This window comes from Fusarium solani (assembly GCF_023522795.1).
Source record: "Fusarium solani strain SB1 chromosome Unknown bctg00000002, whole genome shotgun sequence".
Taxonomy (NCBI): Eukaryota; Fungi; Ascomycota; class Sordariomycetes; order Hypocreales; family Nectriaceae; genus Fusarium; species Fusarium solani.
The window spans coordinates 2942666-2959369 of NW_027072155.1; the positions used below are offsets into that span (position 1 = coordinate 2942666).

Genomic DNA, 16704 nt, shown 5'->3' on the forward strand with positions numbered 1-16704 from the left:
TGGAAATAAATAACCATGCAAGAAACTTGGCGCACATCTATGAATGCCGGAGCTCGGCTGGTGTGTATTCAGGTCTGTTCATTATTCGTGACTCTATTGTTGCACATTACAATGCATCAGTTGCGTCCTCACCAAAGGCCAAAACTTGCTCTATGTCTAGCATCTTAAAGTCACCAACCTCGACTCCCTCTCCATTCTCTCCTCTCCTCACCGCAGTTGAGATCATGTACTCTCCCAGTAGCGGCACTAGCTTTATATCAACGTCCTTCACCTCCTCCCCCTTGAACCACACCTCTTGTGGGCCTGTCATGTCCTCGGGCGGCGCAAATCCTCGCATCTCGAGGTCCTTGAGCCAGCTCGCCAGAAGGGCCTCGCCTGTCATCTTGACGTATGCCTCACGCAAACACCAGAGGGCATAAAAGTACCGCAGGGCACGATCACGTTCAGCGACGTCGGCGCTGGGGTTGAGCTTCTTCAGCGCCGTCACCTCTCCAAGACCAAAGACCTCGGCGTGCATGTCGACGAAGCTGCTCCATCCCTCCCCTGCCAGAGTCCCCAGATCGCGGGTCCTCCTCTCGGTTGGACACACAACGTCGACGCCCACGGCCAGACCCTTGGGCGGGTTGTGGGCGGCAAAGAGCACGGCCAGACCAGCCTGGTGAGAGACGTTGAAGAGCAGGGGTTCATCGCCAGCCGGCGTGCGGAACACGGGCTTGGTACGGGCGTCGCGGGTAGCCTCAGCCGAGGACCAGGGGACGCCGCAGAAGCGTGAGATGGCGTACCGCTTGACGAGGGCCGAGGCGAGGGCTAGTTTCGCATCGCGGACGTGGTAGTACCGGAGCACGGAGGCTCGTTCCTGCTCCGTGAGGAGGGATAGAGCACGCGAGGCCTGGTATCTCCTCTCATGAGACGCTGGCGAGAGCCTAGCATGGGTGAAGAGCAGGGGAGCCGACTTACAACTGTGGTGAGATCCTTGGTGTTGGCGGCTGACGGCCAGAGTGGACGGGTGTCGATTACCCACTGGATGACTGTTGGAGACGATTCACCCATGGCTGATAATGAACAAGATATGGGATGAGTTGAGAGTGTGAGATTCAGGTTTCGTCTACGTTTGAGGTGAGTGATGAGATGAGATGAGACTTCGGGAAGCCGATGCGAAACCCGGCGTGTCGGAGGTGGGGGCCCCGGCCGAAACACGGGCCGGAGACGAGCTGACATCGGTAACTACCTACCCGTGAAGTTGGATAGATATAAAATGAATCAAGATATTCACATCAATTGTCTTGTACTCCTCGGCGGCTTCTTCCCCTTCAAATCAACAAAAGCCAGCTCCGCAGTCGAGTCTTGATCTGCAAGATTCCTGCGTTCTTCTTACTCTTCTCGACTTATACAACCAACCCTCATCGTTCAGCCATCGACTTTCCCCGCTGCTACGATGATCGAGAAGAGTTTATATTGTTTGCTCCGCCAAAGAGTCGAGTCACACTTTGTGATTCCTCTAAAAGCGTAGAAGCACCATATCTTTCACGTCTTCCTGCCGTAACAGGGCGGGGCGCCAGCTCTGCGGCAGTCGAGGACATTTGTTCTCGTCTCTTTTTCTTGAAAGAGGCTAGAGGACTTTACACCACTGGATGTTTATCGCTGAGCCTGAAGTGTCGATGATCCATCAGCTTACGAGTCTACCCCGACTGGGCTGATGATGCGAATCCGCTGGAAGTTGTCTCGTGAGCCCAGTGAAGCAAAGTTGTGCTCTCACCAGAGGATTGTTCTCCGGTCAACATTGGACAAAGGCCACATTCTTTTTTGAGCGTGGTTCCATGCTTGGACGTTGAGATGCTTCTGGTGTTATGGACGCTTTGGTTTTTTATAACCCGCCCATCTTAACGCCGACTGTTGGGCAACACTACAAGCCAGAGGAAGCCCGGACAAGGAACTTGTTTGTCTGACGAGATGGATAATTTCTCCTGCTCGGGTGGATGGTTGACCCCTGCGAAGAGTCTAAACCTTTACGTGGTGCAGGGGATTAAGGACGTTGAAAGATACGTCTACTAATGTAGACTCGAAGAAGTGGAAGGGGGAAGCATGTAATAATGATAATGATATAAATACGTAATCAAGACAATGTAATTATAATCAATAAATCAACAACACCTAAACGACCATTTTTCAAGTCTCACATCCCAACACATGCCCAATAGATTCACCAGCCCTTAACACTCCTCATCCGAGAGCTCATGCGGCTCGCTCATGACCCGCCGGATGTATTCCCGACCCGTGACAAACGATCTCGGGTGTGGTTGATTAGGGACACCGGTCGTCCACTCCGGCCTCGGGGTGTGTGGCCTCCTTACTCTCCGACGACCAAGTCTCCTGTTGTTCATCATGCGGTTCCTGTAAAATTCTGCCAAGAACGAAACAAAGACAGCACCGGAAGCACCGTTATCATCATCTCCACCTCCGGAAGAGATATCAGACGGGGGCCTTGGGTGCTGCTGTTGCTGATCGAGTCTCACTAGGGGTGGCATGTCGTCCAAGTCGTCTTCTGGCGACATATCAAAAGAGATCATGGAGCCCTCGGCGATCGAGATGGCAGGGCTGGCAACGTTGCTGTTGGCGGGTTGATATGGAGGGGTTGAAGGCTCTCCGTTACTGGCGTAGGCGGGTGGAGGGGAGGAGTCAACACTATTATCCAAAGAAGAAGCATTTTCGATGCCATCCTGGACCATGTCTTGTTGTTGGGACGCATCCTCGCTGTGGTCGACGTCATCTTGGAGGATCCTTCGTCGTTGTTGAGACCCATCCCCACGGTTCTCTTCGCTTTCTTGGATGACCCCTTGTTGTCGAGAGGTGTTCTCGTCATCCATCTCCTCTTCATCGTTGTCCTCTCCACGGCGCTGTTTCTTGGTAGGGGGGCTGGACTGGTCCGTCTCCTCCGCGGCAGCCTCGGATTCTTCGCGGGAGCGCTTATCTTCCGAAGAGGAGCTTGGATCAAGGTCCATGTCGGCCAAGGACTCGGAAAGGTTCGAATCGCCGACATTATCAGGCGCGTTCAAGTTGTTCGCGAGACTAGGAAGGTTCGAGTCCGTCATGATAATGGCGCCAGAAGTGCACAATAGAACGACCAAGAGTGGATGATAGAGTCGAGAAGAAAGGGAATGGGAAAGGGCAAGAATAAAGGACAGATGGAAACTAAGGGAATAAAGCATATAATGTACCCATGGAAAGGTGCGAAATTCGGGCAATTAGAGGTATTAGTTTTCTAATCGACGCTCAGACTGATGTGTATCTGAACCTACCCCAGCTCCCCAGGGTCTGAATAGCATCCATAACTGTCTCCCAACACCTTTGGCTAATCACTAAACGCCGAGTCTGGGCTGCTTTACACCTTGAGAACGTTCATGAGTTTCGCTAGAACCTCGCTGTATACACGATGTCTCTCTATCTTGCGTCAGTTGTGTCTAGTAACCACTCCACCCATGTCTACAAACTCTCCGCTTCTATCGAGAGCAAAAACACCTTATGTCCTCCCTTTCCATCATCCTTCTTGCTATCCTTGGTATCCTTTTCGTCCTCTTTGTCGTCGTCCTTCTTGGTCGTGTCGACAACACCGTCCTTGAGCTTGCCTATCGTCTTGATAGCGTTGCCCTCACCATCAAGATCTACCACCACGTCGATCGTGTCAAGACTGCCGTCTTCGGTGTATTTCCACATCTGCTTAATCTCCCCCCGCACAAGGCCCGTCAGCCACAGCGAACCCAGTACGCCCGGGACCAGGTACAGCAGTGCAGGTTGACCGCGCTTGAACACCAGGAGCATTGCCAAGGTGACGAGCATGCCCAGGAAGTACCCAAAAATGGAGGCATAAAAGTATGTCTTTGGGAAACGGGCCGCCTCCAGCTCAGCAGGTAGTTGCTTCGCCCCAGAAAGGAACAAGGGGCCCCGCGTCCAGAGACTGTCGCCCCAGTTTCCCTTGACATTGACATACTTGGCCTTGACCTCCTTGTGCTTGACCTCGCTTCTAGTTACGAGAGCCCCTGCCGAGTCCTTCTCGATCAACTTCAACTCAGTGCTCTCGTATTTCACCTTGCGAATGTAATGACGCCAGAGGTCAAACCGCAGAGCCAGGGCCATGACCATACCAGGAATAACAATGTCGCCCAGACCAAGGATACTCTTGCGGTCTGCAGTCTCGAAAGTGAGTTTGATTGGTACATCCAGCTTGGTAGCGACTGTAACCATGTAAGGTCTAATTCATCAAGTCAGTCCAAGTACCTCATCAACGCCGGACCAGAGCAACTTACGTGTAGAACACCATGAAAATGTCGTAAAAGAACAGTCCAACCAATACCAGAGTGCTAGTCAAGAAATCGGTCGGGGAGAGCAAGAGGAACGAGCCATAGCACATGGCATAGCCGAGCATGTTGGCTAGGAAAGGAGACGTAGTGGATGTGTAGACGAGCGCCGTGACCAGAGCCGAGAACAGAGCCAACATGTGAGCAAACTTGATCTTTCCCTCCTCCTTGCCCATGCCGTGGATAAAGAGTTTAACAATCCAGTGTCGGGTCAGGAGGCTGCGGAGCTCCCATCCTGCCTTGCGAGCTCTCTCGGAAAAGGCGAGCCATGCCAGAGGACCGGGGAAAGGGTTTGTGGTCCCTGTTACTGCCGTAGGGTTTCCCACAGGGTCGCACGCCTTGACAGTCCTCGTCTCTTGGTCCACGGCCATCAGGACGCCGTTCCGCCCACGCCAGTACCGTGGAAACACAACACTCGTGAGGAGCTCGATCCCGTGGGCGTAGAGGGAGAGCAAGCTGGCAATGGACATGGTCGACATGTACCAACGCAGTATCTTGTTCAAAATGTTGGGGTCCTGAAGCCACTGGATCAAGTAGTACAGGCCGACGAGGACAAAGCCGGCCATGAGGGGGAACATGATGGCATCTGAGGGCTCCAGTCCTTGAGAGAAGCGCTCGTCATCATCCTTGTCCCCCGGCTTTCTCTTCTTGGTCGGTGCCGCGGATGGGGGTCTGCGTAGGGCTGCATGGGCGCCCAGGTAAATGATGCCGATGGCGCTGAAGACGAGCTTGAGCTCGAGGAGGAGAAAGTCGAGATCCTGCAGGTACTCGACGGCCGAGAACCAGCCGGCCTTACTCTCGATAGTCGCATTCAGACCGTCGAGGGAGCCTTCTATCGGCGCCGTTTCTGTCGTATTTTCGGCCATGGCTTGGGTGTTGTGCTGTGGATGTTGGGGAGAGAAACGTGTTCTAAGCCTCAGAAAATGACTTGACTAGCATGCACAAGGTGTTTGTCATAGGCCTCTGCTCATATCCGATAATCACGACAGTGACTAAATGCAAAATTGAAGAATGCAAGTCCAGTTGAGTCCGTGAATCAGAAACACGACCAACAATTCTGTATGAAAATAGAAGAAAAGTGTCAAATGACGTCTGTTACGCTGCCCTGAGGGAGACGAGGTGCGCGCTGTCACTTTGAAGCCAGCTAGGCTGCTACAGCCTGGCAACTCGGTGAAAGAAAAAACGAGACGCCAGAACAGCAATGAAGGCAAATTTCCTCTAAAGCATTAGGATATAGTTATATAAAATCTACTAACATCAGATAAAAGATCTCCTCAAATAAGCAATATTTTAGATATATTCTATCCATATACTATTGGCTACCTTGAGGAGAGGATAAGCTAATACCTTACATCGTGCTGGTGTCTCGATTTTCTTGACCAACGTGCCCGGACAAGGATGGAAGGTTTTAGCGCCATAGTTCCACAGGGACCTAAACCACCAGGAACAGCGCCATCGCCAGCCTTGTCCCAAGCAATTCATGCCCCTCCATCTAAACTCAGATTTCGGTATAACAGAGCAATCATGACAACCAACATTCTAATGGAGACCACAATGGTACGCAGACTGTACATGCTAATAACACCGAGCTTTGTCCGCTAACTTTTCCCCTCCAGGGCTCCTTCACCCTCGAGCTCTACACGTCCCACGCGCCCAAGACGTGCAACAACTTCGCGACGCTCGTCCGCCGCGGCTACTACGACGGCACCGTCTTCCACCGCGTCATTCCCAACTTCATGGTCCAGGGCGGCGATCCTACCGGCACCGGGCGAGGCGGCACCTCCATCTACGGTGACAAGTTCGCTGACGAGATCGACCCGTCCCTCAAGCACACCGGCGCTGGCATCCTCAGCATGGCCAACGCAGGACCCGACACCAATGGCTCTCAGTTTTTTGTCACCCTCGCTCCTACCCCCTGGCTCGACGGCAAGCATACTATCTTTGGAAGAGTGAAGTCAGGCATGGGAACCGTTCGCAGGATGGGAATGGTCACCACAGGGCCTGAGGATCGACCTGTCGAAGACCTCAAGGTTGTCAGGGCTCGCGTCGTCGAGGAAGAAGAGCAGGTATAGACTAGAGGTTTAGAAAAAAGGCGTTTGAGAGGTTAGAATCTTGGGGTACATGCCCGGCGTTGAGGAGTTGAGGCACAAAGTCGATCACAGTCACGCATAGCTACTACAATTGCACAGAGATATCTTGAAAAATTATCCATTCTTGTACGTTCAACGCCAAAAACGCCCCGGTCCATTTTCCGTGGATGCTGTGAATATCTGGTCCCGGTTCCTAGCCAACCAAACCGCCGTTCCAATGCAGTGCGTTTGTGAGAATAATACACGTAGAAGAAATATCCTCGAGAAGCAAATCCGTCCCCTGATCGCGCGTTGTGCTGCCTGCCTCTATCCGTATCCAACCAAAAATCACCTTGACCAGAAAGTGTAAGACAAGCGCCAACATTGCCATCATCAACGAAGACGATTCTCCGAGTCAGTCGCAAGGCCAGTCAGGGCCTTACTGAGGTGGCGACGACAAGGTGTCTGAAGACTCCGACTCCCCGGTGGCCTCCCGGATGAGATTGGCCTTGGGCTTGGGTGAGCTCAGATGAGGCTTGTTCAGCTTGAGCTTCTTGACAGGACTGATACCCTTAGACACCACCTTCTTAGGGGCCACCTCGACTGAGTCTCCTTTTGAGTAGTCGGCCTTTTGCTCCTGGCTCAACGAGGAAAGACCCTTGGGCTTGTCCTTTTTGAGGCTCGGCTTCGTCTTCAGGATGACCTTCTTAGTAATCGACGTGGGCTTGAGCTTCTTCTTCTTGTGGCTATTCTCCGAGTCTTCGTCTTCCTCGCTTGCGTCGCGCTTCTTGGGGCTGGCGGCGCGAGAACCCGGCGCGGGCGTCGCCTTTTGCGATGAAGGCGGCGTCGGGTCGTTCTGGGATCCGCCGTTGCTCAACTTCTGCGCTGCAGCTCGGCTGGCGTTGCGGCCGCTGTTGCCGATGCAAGAGCCCATGTGGTTATTGAGTCGGGTGACGAGAATGCAGCGTTTGCACTTGCTGCAGGTGGCTGATGGGAAGGACAAGACGTTGGGTGGTCGCTGTTCGGGCGCAGGAGAGTCGGTGTTCTTCTCCATGTCCTTCTTCTTCTTGCCGCGACCGGGACCTGGTCCGACCCAGCTCTGTCCGTAGATGTCGCATCCCGGCTTATCGATGTAAGGGTGCTTCTTGCAGTAGATGATACTCGGGTCGGGCTTCTGAGCGCCTTTGCCGTCGGTAGGATATAGGAGTCGAGGAAGATGGCATCGGGGGCATAGGATCTCAGCCGTCGTCTTGAGGGGGTTGCCCTTGAGCAAAACCTTGCCATCCTCGTAGATGGCAGCATCTGTCTCGATCCGTACGTCTGGTTTCGAATCGGGGGTCGAGCTATCGGACGCATCGGATGCCAGCTTCTCGACTCGGATGGCAGCAGTGGTGGCCCTCGCCGTCTTCTCCTCGCGGTGCGTCTTCATCAACAAATCGCAAAGGACGTTGTAGAGCACATCGTCTAGTACAGCGTGTGCCTAAGCATCTCCAGCATTAGCAATACAGCCAAACAAACAAAAAGCCCAATGAAGCATCATCTGGATAGGGGTCGCAGAGGTGATTCATGTCGACGAAGGAGGCGATGGCGCTCAAGGGCGTTCCCATGGAGGGAATCGCAGGGAGGTCGAGATGAGATGCGAAAGGGCAGATGAATGCATGCTTACCAACTTGTCCATACTACCGGCATCATCGCGAGCGCGGATGATGCCCGCCCTGCCCGTGCCAGAATTCATGATGTTCGCCGGGGAAGCAAGAATCCGAGCCAGGGCCGACGAATTTGTCAAGCGGAGGGTGTGTAACTGGAATCGTGTGATGATGCCGAGGAGCGAAACGGCAGCTACCGGGCGGAGGGGGGGTGTGCACGGAATTCCGGCCGGGGTAGAGTTGTAAAGGGAAAAAAAAGCTGGAGATTCGCGGGAGAGGAATTGGAGAGTGATGCTTGGGGAGAAGAAGCTTTCAACAGCAGTGGAAGAGGAGGAATTAAAATATGAAGAGGGTAGTAGGAGCAGGCAAGTCGCAGTTCAATTCCATCCGAAACGGGTAAAAAAAAAAGAACAGGAAAAACAAAGGTTGACAATCAACGGGAAGCTGCACAATAGCTGAGGTTCTATTGTCTGGTCTGGTCCCCCAATCTGTTTGTAGGTAATAAACGGCGGGTGAGACCAGCAACCGGGACGAGGCACGAGACCCTATGATGGACGGTTTCCTGCCTTGTGATTGGGAGTTATTAATGTAAGAGCAGTAATGAAAAACAGAAACCCCAGAAAAAAGACAAAGCCCAAAGATGGCCCGCCAGTGTCAAAACGGTGAGAAATGTTTGTTCGTGTTGGACGATGGAAGGATGACGGAAGAGCAGAAGGGGGACGGGAAATTTGCAGGTGCCTTGAGGTGAGCCTCAGCAGAGCAGCCGGTGCAGGTGCCACCACTGAAACCCAGGTGGGAATGGATCTCGGAAAGGAAAATCAACAGGCCCATGGATGAGCCAAGGACCAGAGCAGCACCAACGCAGCGGTGCATATCAGCCTGCACTATTACACGGCTACAGGTAAATTATGAGGGAATACAGAGTCTATGGAAGTGGCAATGACCGCATAGCTTACCTTGAGGCCAGATCTTTAACATGAAGCTTAAAATGCCATCAATGACGGCAAGCTGTCCTCCAACTCTGTTCTTCCAGTCTCCGTCCTCCATCACGATCCCGCACGCTAGAATAGCCTACGGCCCCCTAAACTCTCAGGGGGCGGGGCACTCAGCTAAGGTACCAAACGCAAGACACCCGATAAATAGCTGGAGCCTCCAGTTTGACGCATTCCCCTCATGCTTCTAATTACAGCCCTCTCTGCGAATGACGACGCAGCTCTCGTAGTTCTCACGTGGGATTGGTCCCTTGAACTGATCCCGAACCTAAAAGAATCCAATCCGGTCCCCAGTGATCCCATCGATCTGGGTGGCTAGGTGCCATGGTCACCTCCCTGCGCTAGTGCAGTTCCAGTTCTTGTTAGAGCCTCTCTCTCATTGCTCCAATCCAATTCATTTTTGCCCTGTCCATACAACTAGAGGCCAACTTGACGCAAGCATCCATACAAGAAAACAACATTCCTGCTTCTTTACATCCTTACATTGCTGGCATCTCTTTCTGGCTCGTGCGGCTGAAGCGACCTTAAGTTGAGAGCTTCTCTCTCGCTTCCCCCTGTCTTTTTTCTCTCGTTTCGTTTCCCACCATCTCTCTCCCAAACCTCCAACCCAACGAGAGATACCTACCTCCAAGTGCATATATATACCGTCGCCAACATGTCGTTCCCGTCGACCAAACCCGCCCAGCTCTCCATCCGCTCCTTCTTCCAAGCAAAAACTCCGAAATACGCTCCTCCGCCCTCTGCCGCTCTCTCGACACCTCCTCCGCCGCCGCCTGCAGCTGCTGCCCCTCCACCAGCCGTATCTCCCCCCTCTGAGCAAGAGGAAGCCGACGAGACGTCAACGTTCGAACTCCCGCCTCTGCCAACGTCTCTCCCCCGAAGCCGACATCCGCCTCGTCTCGCCCTCTGACATCAACGCTTTGCGCCGCATCAACGCCCTCCTTTTACCCGTCAGTTACCCTGACAACTTCTATCAGCGCGCAGTTGATCCCGCCGCCTCCGGCCGCTTCTCGCGCGTCATCACATGGGCGCATGACGGCGCTGAGCCCAAGGTGGTCGGCGGAGTCGTCTGTCGCATCGAGCCTATTCTCGACTCCAAGACCCATGGCCAGGTGCCCCAGAACCTCTACATCCAGTCCCTTTGCCTCTTGTCGCCGTACCGGTCGCTGGGGTTGATCAATGCCGCTGTGGATAACATCATTGCGACGGCCGTGTCGGATTCTAGTCTCGATGTGACCTCTGTCACGGCGCATGTCTGGACTGAGAACGAGGAGGGCTTGAAGTGGTATGAAGGACGCGGTTTCAAGAAGGACGACCAACCCATCCGCGGCTACTATCTTAAACTCCGCCCTGACTCGGCCTGGCTGGTTCACCGTCCTGTCGGCGCCTCCGTTCGAAGCTCCCTGCCTTCTTCGTCATCCTCGGCAGCTCCACCATCTATTCCCGCCAGCACGACTGCTGCCGTGGTAAACCTCCCTCCCATGTCGGGCCCTCCTAAGGACGGGACCTCCAGGCCACCACTTCCCCCTCAGGGCGATCCTATCAGAATCAACGCCCCGAGACGGAATGGAATGACATGCCCGAAGACATGGTGGGCGGTCTGTTGGTGCCACCGGGTCGCAAGCCTCTTCGCGAACCTGGCTCTGGAGCAAGCTCGCGAAGCAGCTCGACTGCGCGAAAGAAGAGAGATCGGTCTTACCCCGCGGCCGCCTTTGGCAGCTAGAGCATGGCACGGTAGAAACAAGGTCGAGTTGAACTTGCCTACAAGAGACAAACAAGAAACGCTTCATGAAAGAATATGGTGTTAACGGACAGCAATGGATAGATGGACCTGGTAAGAACGACATTGATAAATGAATACATAAATACATAAATAAACAAATAGACGCTACAGTTCGAAGGACTTGATTCACTTCGCTGGAACCTCATATGATGAAGAAACTGACCAATCATAGAATTCTTTTCGTCATAATCAACTGCCTCATACCCATACAGTTTTTGGTGCGAACAACGCGAAACGTAACGTTTGAGACAAGAGACGCCAAAAGTCCCCAGGAATCAACATGAACACGTCTTTCCCATGCACATATATACATAACACTCGCTCAGTAGCGAGGTGAACACCCTAACATGGCCAAAGGCGCAAGTGACACGATAGGACTTCCTACCTACGCTTGGTCCACCAGAAAGCTGCTAGTGCGAGGGCACCAACGATGCCGCCGACTATGAGCGCGGTGGTTGAGATTAGGGGTTCGTCAGCTATCGAGAGTGTTAGCAGTGGTCGCTTGAGTTGGTCTAGGGGGGATGAATGCAAAGGGAGGGGTGCGGAATGCCGCTGAAATGAGATTTATGAGGTCACGTACCGATGGCATTGGACAACTTGCGGCCTCGACTGGACTCGGCCTTGATGTCAACCAGGTAGTCCTCGGGCTTCTCCCTGCCGGCAGCGACGAGAGCGATCAGGGCGGCGCCGACGCCACTACCGTCTTTGGCAATACCAATACGGATCTTCTCGGCGCCCTTGGGTCCGATGCCGTCAATGGCGCGGAGGGCCTCATAAATCATATCGCGGAAGAAGGGATAGTGCTCGACCAAGCTGCCATCGACACCAATGTCAATGACCTCCTCGTTGGGGTCTTCGAGCTTGCCAGACTGAAGAGCGATGGCGCCAATGGCGACAGCGGACAGTCTTGCGGCACGTCGGCCGACAGCGTTGGAGACGGACTTGAAGGCCTGGGCATCCTCGAGCGAGGGTGTGTAGACGTGGAGCAGGTTCTCCAGCTCCTGGCGAAGAGTGGACAGCTCGGGTGTGTTGTCGGCCGCCGCTACCGACATGATGGAGCTGTCAAGTCCCCAGGGCTTGAGGAAGCCGGATTGGGGCGCAATGTTGGTCGTGGAACCCCAGTCGTTGGAGCTGGAGTTGAGATCCTTGAACAAGGACGACTTTTCGCTGTTAATCATGTCGGCCACGGCAAGTCGCACGATCTCGCCCAGGAACATGCCTGACACGCGCTTCTCAAACATTTGGTCACCGGGGTTCACACTCTCGGCATCCAGGGCCTTATCCCATGCCGTTGAGGGGAGAACGTTGAGCTGGTTGTCGAAGGAGCCCCATTCTGTGTTAACCACCATCTCGCCCGTTGACTGGTCATAGTCGCCTGTAATGGGTTTCTTGATGTTATCCAGCTTCTCCATGTAGGCGCCGTTGGTGCCAGTGCCGAAAATGGCACCAAGGATAGATCGGCTCTTGCCGGTCGAGGTGTACGAACGAGCCATGAGCGTGCCGACAGTATCGTTCACCAGCGCTGCAACCTTGACGGGGAGCTGGAGCTTGTCGATCTCGGTCTGGAGCAGTGCGCAGACGTCCTTGCCGATAGCATCGCGGATGTCGAAGCCCTTGGTCCATCGGATCAGCAGGCCCTTGTTAATGGCGAGCTGCTTGACGGGGAAGCTAAAAGTGAAGCCCAGGCGGAAGATGTGCTCGTCTCGGTAGCCCGAGGCGGTGCTGTAGGTGTTGCGCCGGCGCAGGTGGCTGTTGAAGTGCTCGGCATGGTGCTCCTTGAGGAAAGCCTCGATCTGCTTGGCGAGGAAGGAGAAGAGCTCCGAGGCGGTCTTTGCGACCATGAGCTCCTTGGGGATGGCGACCTTGTTAAAGGTTAGGTTAAAGGTGGTGTCGCCGTTGAGCATGATGGAGCAAACTCGAAAGTTTGTTCCGCCGAGATCGACAGCAAGATACAGACCCTGCATGAGGAAAAAGTCATGTCAGTTGAAGCTTCTGTCACTCGCGTGCGTCAGAGTCTGACCTTTTCTGTGCCATTGGGAACGCCTGTGACATAGGTTGGGATCTGCTGGAGGCTGGTACCCTCCTTCGAGAGGCCCTCGTCTGGAAAGCGCGCAAAAAATCAGTATCATGAATATGTGGAGGTAATTTTGGCGGTATGCGACAGAGCATCATGAGAGGGGAGCTCCCCCTGCAAGACGCCACATCGTTTGCGCCAAACGACAGTGCGTGCAGCGAAAGAGACGTACTCATCTGCCTCAAGAATTCCTTGACATGACGGTTCAGGTCGTCATTGGTAAAGTCGAACTCTTGGACGACACGGTTAGACTCGTCGGCGAGAGCCATGGCGATGGGTCGTGAGGTGGGCGGCGCAGTCGAGAAGGGAGAGGGAATATGGCAGACGGGTTCGGAGGCTGCAGGAGCAGGCGGCGAGGAGGAAGGATAAAGTCGAGGGAGTAGGAGGTGATGTAAGGATGAAGGAGAGAGGAGGAGGAGGAGGGAGGAAATTGAAAATGAAGCAGAGGTGGACAGCAAGTCTTGTCGCAGCGGGAGCCGGAGCTGCTGGAGCTGGAGCTGGTACCGCTGGGGAAACTGGAGCTGGAGCTTGGCGTCACCGTCACCGAGCACAAGCTGCGAGAGCTGCTGACGGATGCTGTGTCAGTGGCTGAGGAATATCCAATGGCGGCCGCTGGTGGGGGGGCTTGGGGATCATGGATTGGGAGAGCAGAGCTGCTGGGAGAGGAGACGAGGGGAGAGTGGAGGGAGGGCGTGGGCGTGGATAAGAAGACGGGAGAGAGAGAGACGAGACGGACGGGAAGACTGGAGGTCAGCCCAGGGCATTAAGAGGTCGACCCAGGACGCAATTGCAGGGACGGGGATGAGTATCTGAACACCGAGAAGCCCCCAAATTTCGGTGGATTCCAGAAGCTGGAACATCCATATCCATCCATATTGGAACACCTGAGACGTCACCCAACCCCAAGCTTCGGCCGTATTACTCGCAGGTTTCCAAGGTTCCGACCTCGAGAACAGACGGACTCTCCATGAGCTCCAGTTCACTTCAGTTCATCCAAGTCCCGCCGGCCGTGGAGAGCCCGCAAAGTGGAGAGATGGGTGCGGGGGAGACGTCTTCGAGGCTCCGCTAATACGCCGAGCTCGCCGCTTCTTGGGACCTCAACGTCTTTTTTTCCCTCGGGGCCATAAGAGGCAAGGCATTGCAATGGATGCCATCATCGTCTCGTGCAAATCTTGGTCCCCCCGGTAGCAAGGTTTCGGTCAGGCCATGCATGATCTCGCCGAGCCCAGGCTTGCGGTACCAGGTGAGGTGAGAAGAAGCATGGATCCAAGATTGCAGACTGCACCGGGGAACCAGCTGCACGGGGGAGCGAGACAATTGATTGATTGACTGAGTGGCTGATGAATGATGTATGGTGTGGGTGGTGGTGGGTATGCAGCGGGAACAGTGCTTGGACAGCCCCGGGGATGATATGATGGCCAGTAAAAGATCATGTACCAGAGAAGAAAAAGCAATAGAAACAATGCACTCACCACTAAGACGACGATAATAGCCACGCCTCTGAGAAACAATCCAGACCACACACGTTTCCTCGTCTCGGCGCCTTGACGTTCACGTCCATGTCCATGTCCATGTTGGGCCCCCATTGTCTTGACACCACACCGAGGCCAGGACCCTTGCAGTCCCTTTCTCGTGGTTTGGTTTGGGTAAACGGCGAACGGGTGTCCTGACTTGACCTCGTGCCCTTTTTCCAGAGTGAATGAGAAAAAGAAGCCGAGGGATGCGGGCAGAACGTGCAAACAGGCGAGCGACCCGCGATCTCCCCAGATTTAGGCGTTACGTCGGCGTCTATTCGCGACCCCAGAGCATCCCGTCGCCGCCGCGATGGTGCAGGTGCAGCTTCGAGGTTTTTTGTTGCTGGCAAACGGGCCGTCTCGTCCACAGCCACGTCTTGCAGCAGCGCAGCTGACGGAGAAACCTCCCGTCCACCCTACCTACCTATCAGGCACGAGACACCAAAAGAGCCCGCGAGAGCGGCTTCGGCGCTGGGAAAATCTCGTGAGTCTCGGGCTATGTACGGCTGCTGCGCTGTACAAGAGAAGTATAGTACCCGGGGTTGGATCGACTGCCTCGAACGGTGTAGTTCCAGTAGGTAGGGCGTCTCCGGTGGTGGCTTCAGCCTCAAGGACAAGGACAAGGACGCGGGCTGCACGACGCAAGGCACAGGTTGCTGCTGCACGTAGACTATCCTCGGAAATGCCGGCGCCCGGGAAGATGCCACACTCGTTCGTTCGAGAAGCAATCACTGATCTTTCGGTCAGGCCTGGTTGGTTGCTGTAAATGCGATGCGATGGCCAGGTCCCTCGTAGGAAACAGGGTAAAATAGGTCGATTCTGGTCCTCGGCAGTGGCTGGTGTTGGTCCGATGACGGGGATCACGGTTTGACAATCCGCAGCTTGAAAGTCGAGCCAAGAGGTGTCGTTTTTCGCCCTCTCAAAGGGTGTCTCTCGTAAGACGTCAGTCGCAGTCGGTTGGGCATTGGTGCAGAAGAGAAGCAGAAGCTCGACAGGAAGGAAAAAGAAAAGGGCAGAGGCGCTATAGATGCGGCTTCATACTAAGCTTCACACTCCATTCCCCATGACACCGCTACTTTCTGCACGACCCTCAAAAGAGGCGGTATACTTCCCGCGGGCCAGGGCTTCCTATCTACCTTGTCACGGATCTGTCCTTGTTGGACGATGTGAATCTGCTTTGACCTTTTCTCATAAATCTGACACGAGAGGTATTGAACCTTTTATTCTCTTCATAATGGCACGCCTCCCAAGAGGTTATAACCATCATGACCTCGAATACAACCCTTGCACGAGTGCTTACTAGCGTAAGCTGTACCTCTAAGCCATCTCCAAACCACTGGTTCTTATAAATTCTTGGATAATCCTCTCACTCGATTATCTAAAACGCATCTTGGGGTTATGTAAGTCTCACAATACTCACTCTGACGTCTTTTCAACCACTTCAGCAAATTCAAATCGAAGCAAAACTGTCATCAACCGCCTCCTCCAGACCCCAGCCCCGGATCCCCCACGTCCATGGGCCCCCTCCCCAGTTGACCAGGACTGGGGTCTCACCGAGGCCACGGGCTCGAGCTCGCAACCTCCAATGCCGGTCAGCCACCTTCACCGTGGTCTATTGCCAATCACTGATAGGCAGGAGAGCCAGTTGGACGCCTGTCATTGAAAAGTGAGCCCCTTTCCGCCATCTCAGCACACCGAGGCTCGAGCTTTCGATATATCTGGTCAGCAGACACTCAATCTGCATTACCATGGACTGATCTCGAGATTGCCGTCTGTGCAAGGCGACGAGACAATCTGTCTTCACCCCTGAGCAAGGACTGCTTGACCGACTCAGCATGAGCAATGATATTGCGGAATTCATCCCAGTCCAGAACTTGCTTCGCGAGGAAGTGGGAGAAACCCGGTACCGGCAAGCTACCTTCAGATGCAACACCAAGCCCAGATCCAGAGAAGACTACACGGGCTCTGAATCACTGCCGAACTCACCCACGGCGAACCTATGATATCCATTCAGAAAGGGACACATCCCAAAGCCAGCTCCCATGGCGTACATGCATCAAGAGAGTATCAGTCCAGGGACTAGCACGTCCTGTGATTCATCCTCCAGATGAACCCTCTACAATACGCTCGCTTGAGAAGGGCTAAATAAGGGTATTGTAATTCATGACACAGGTCAGGGAAAGAAGATGGACAATCCTTGGGTCTGTCAAGATCTTGATGAGGTCGCCTCTCATCGCTCCCTTGTTCCAGGCCTCGACACAGGCGATCTAGTTG

General features: G+C 54.1%; 7 protein-coding genes across 7 annotated transcripts; 2 read left to right on the forward strand and 5 right to left on the reverse strand.

The window, feature by feature from the left end:
* Nucleotides 1-106: 106 nt before the first annotated feature.
* MRS44_004860 (uncharacterized protein) lies at nt 107-1050 on the reverse strand (the record flags this gene model as incomplete). The annotated part of the gene is made up of 2 exons (XM_046275546.2): nt 107-889; nt 958-1050. The coding sequence occupies 2 exons, from the start codon at nt 1048-1050 to the stop codon at nt 107-109; spliced, it is 876 nt and encodes a 291-aa protein (XP_046135990.1).
* A 1160-nt stretch (nt 1051-2210) lies between these two features.
* Nucleotides 2211-3089, reverse strand: MRS44_004861 (uncharacterized protein; the record flags this gene model as incomplete). The annotated part of the gene is made up of 1 exon (XM_046283927.1): nt 2211-3089. The coding sequence occupies one exon, from the start codon at nt 3087-3089 to the stop codon at nt 2211-2213; it is 879 nt and encodes a 292-aa protein (XP_046135989.1).
* Nucleotides 3090-3480: 391 nt separating this feature from the next.
* Nucleotides 3481-5218, reverse strand: MRS44_004862 (uncharacterized protein; the record flags this gene model as incomplete). Its single annotated transcript, XM_046275545.2, has 2 exons — nt 3481-4246; nt 4302-5218. 2 exons carry the CDS (start codon nt 5216-5218, stop codon nt 3481-3483), a joined length of 1683 nt encoding a protein of 560 aa, XP_046135988.2.
* Nucleotides 5219-5876: 658 nt separating this feature from the next.
* On the forward strand, nt 5877-6424 carry MRS44_004863 (uncharacterized protein; the record flags this gene model as incomplete). The annotated part of the gene is made up of 2 exons (XM_046275544.2): nt 5877-5909; nt 5969-6424. The coding sequence occupies 2 exons, from the start codon at nt 5877-5879 to the stop codon at nt 6422-6424; spliced, it is 489 nt and encodes a 162-aa protein (XP_046135987.1).
* A 436-nt stretch (nt 6425-6860) lies between these two features.
* Nucleotides 6861-8156, reverse strand: MRS44_004864 (uncharacterized protein; the record flags this gene model as incomplete). Its single annotated transcript, XM_046268741.2, has 2 exons — nt 6861-7901; nt 8088-8156. The coding sequence occupies 2 exons, from the start codon at nt 8154-8156 to the stop codon at nt 6861-6863; spliced, it is 1110 nt and encodes a 369-aa protein (XP_046135986.1).
* A 1558-nt stretch (nt 8157-9714) lies between these two features.
* On the forward strand, nt 9715-10782 carry MRS44_004865 (uncharacterized protein; the record flags this gene model as incomplete). Its single annotated transcript, XM_065622365.1, has 3 exons — nt 9715-9955; nt 10044-10525; nt 10573-10782. 3 exons carry the CDS (start codon nt 9715-9717, stop codon nt 10780-10782), a joined length of 933 nt encoding a protein of 310 aa, XP_065478437.1.
* A 441-nt stretch (nt 10783-11223) lies between these two features.
* MRS44_004866 (uncharacterized protein) lies at nt 11224-15622 on the reverse strand (the record flags this gene model as incomplete). Its single annotated transcript, XM_065622366.1, has 7 exons — nt 11224-11318; nt 11423-12800; nt 12863-12942; nt 13089-13482; nt 14442-14846; nt 14935-15451; nt 15567-15622. The coding sequence occupies 7 exons, from the start codon at nt 15620-15622 to the stop codon at nt 11224-11226; spliced, it is 2925 nt and encodes a 974-aa protein (XP_065478438.1).
* Between the last annotated feature and the right edge of the window lie 1082 nt (nt 15623-16704).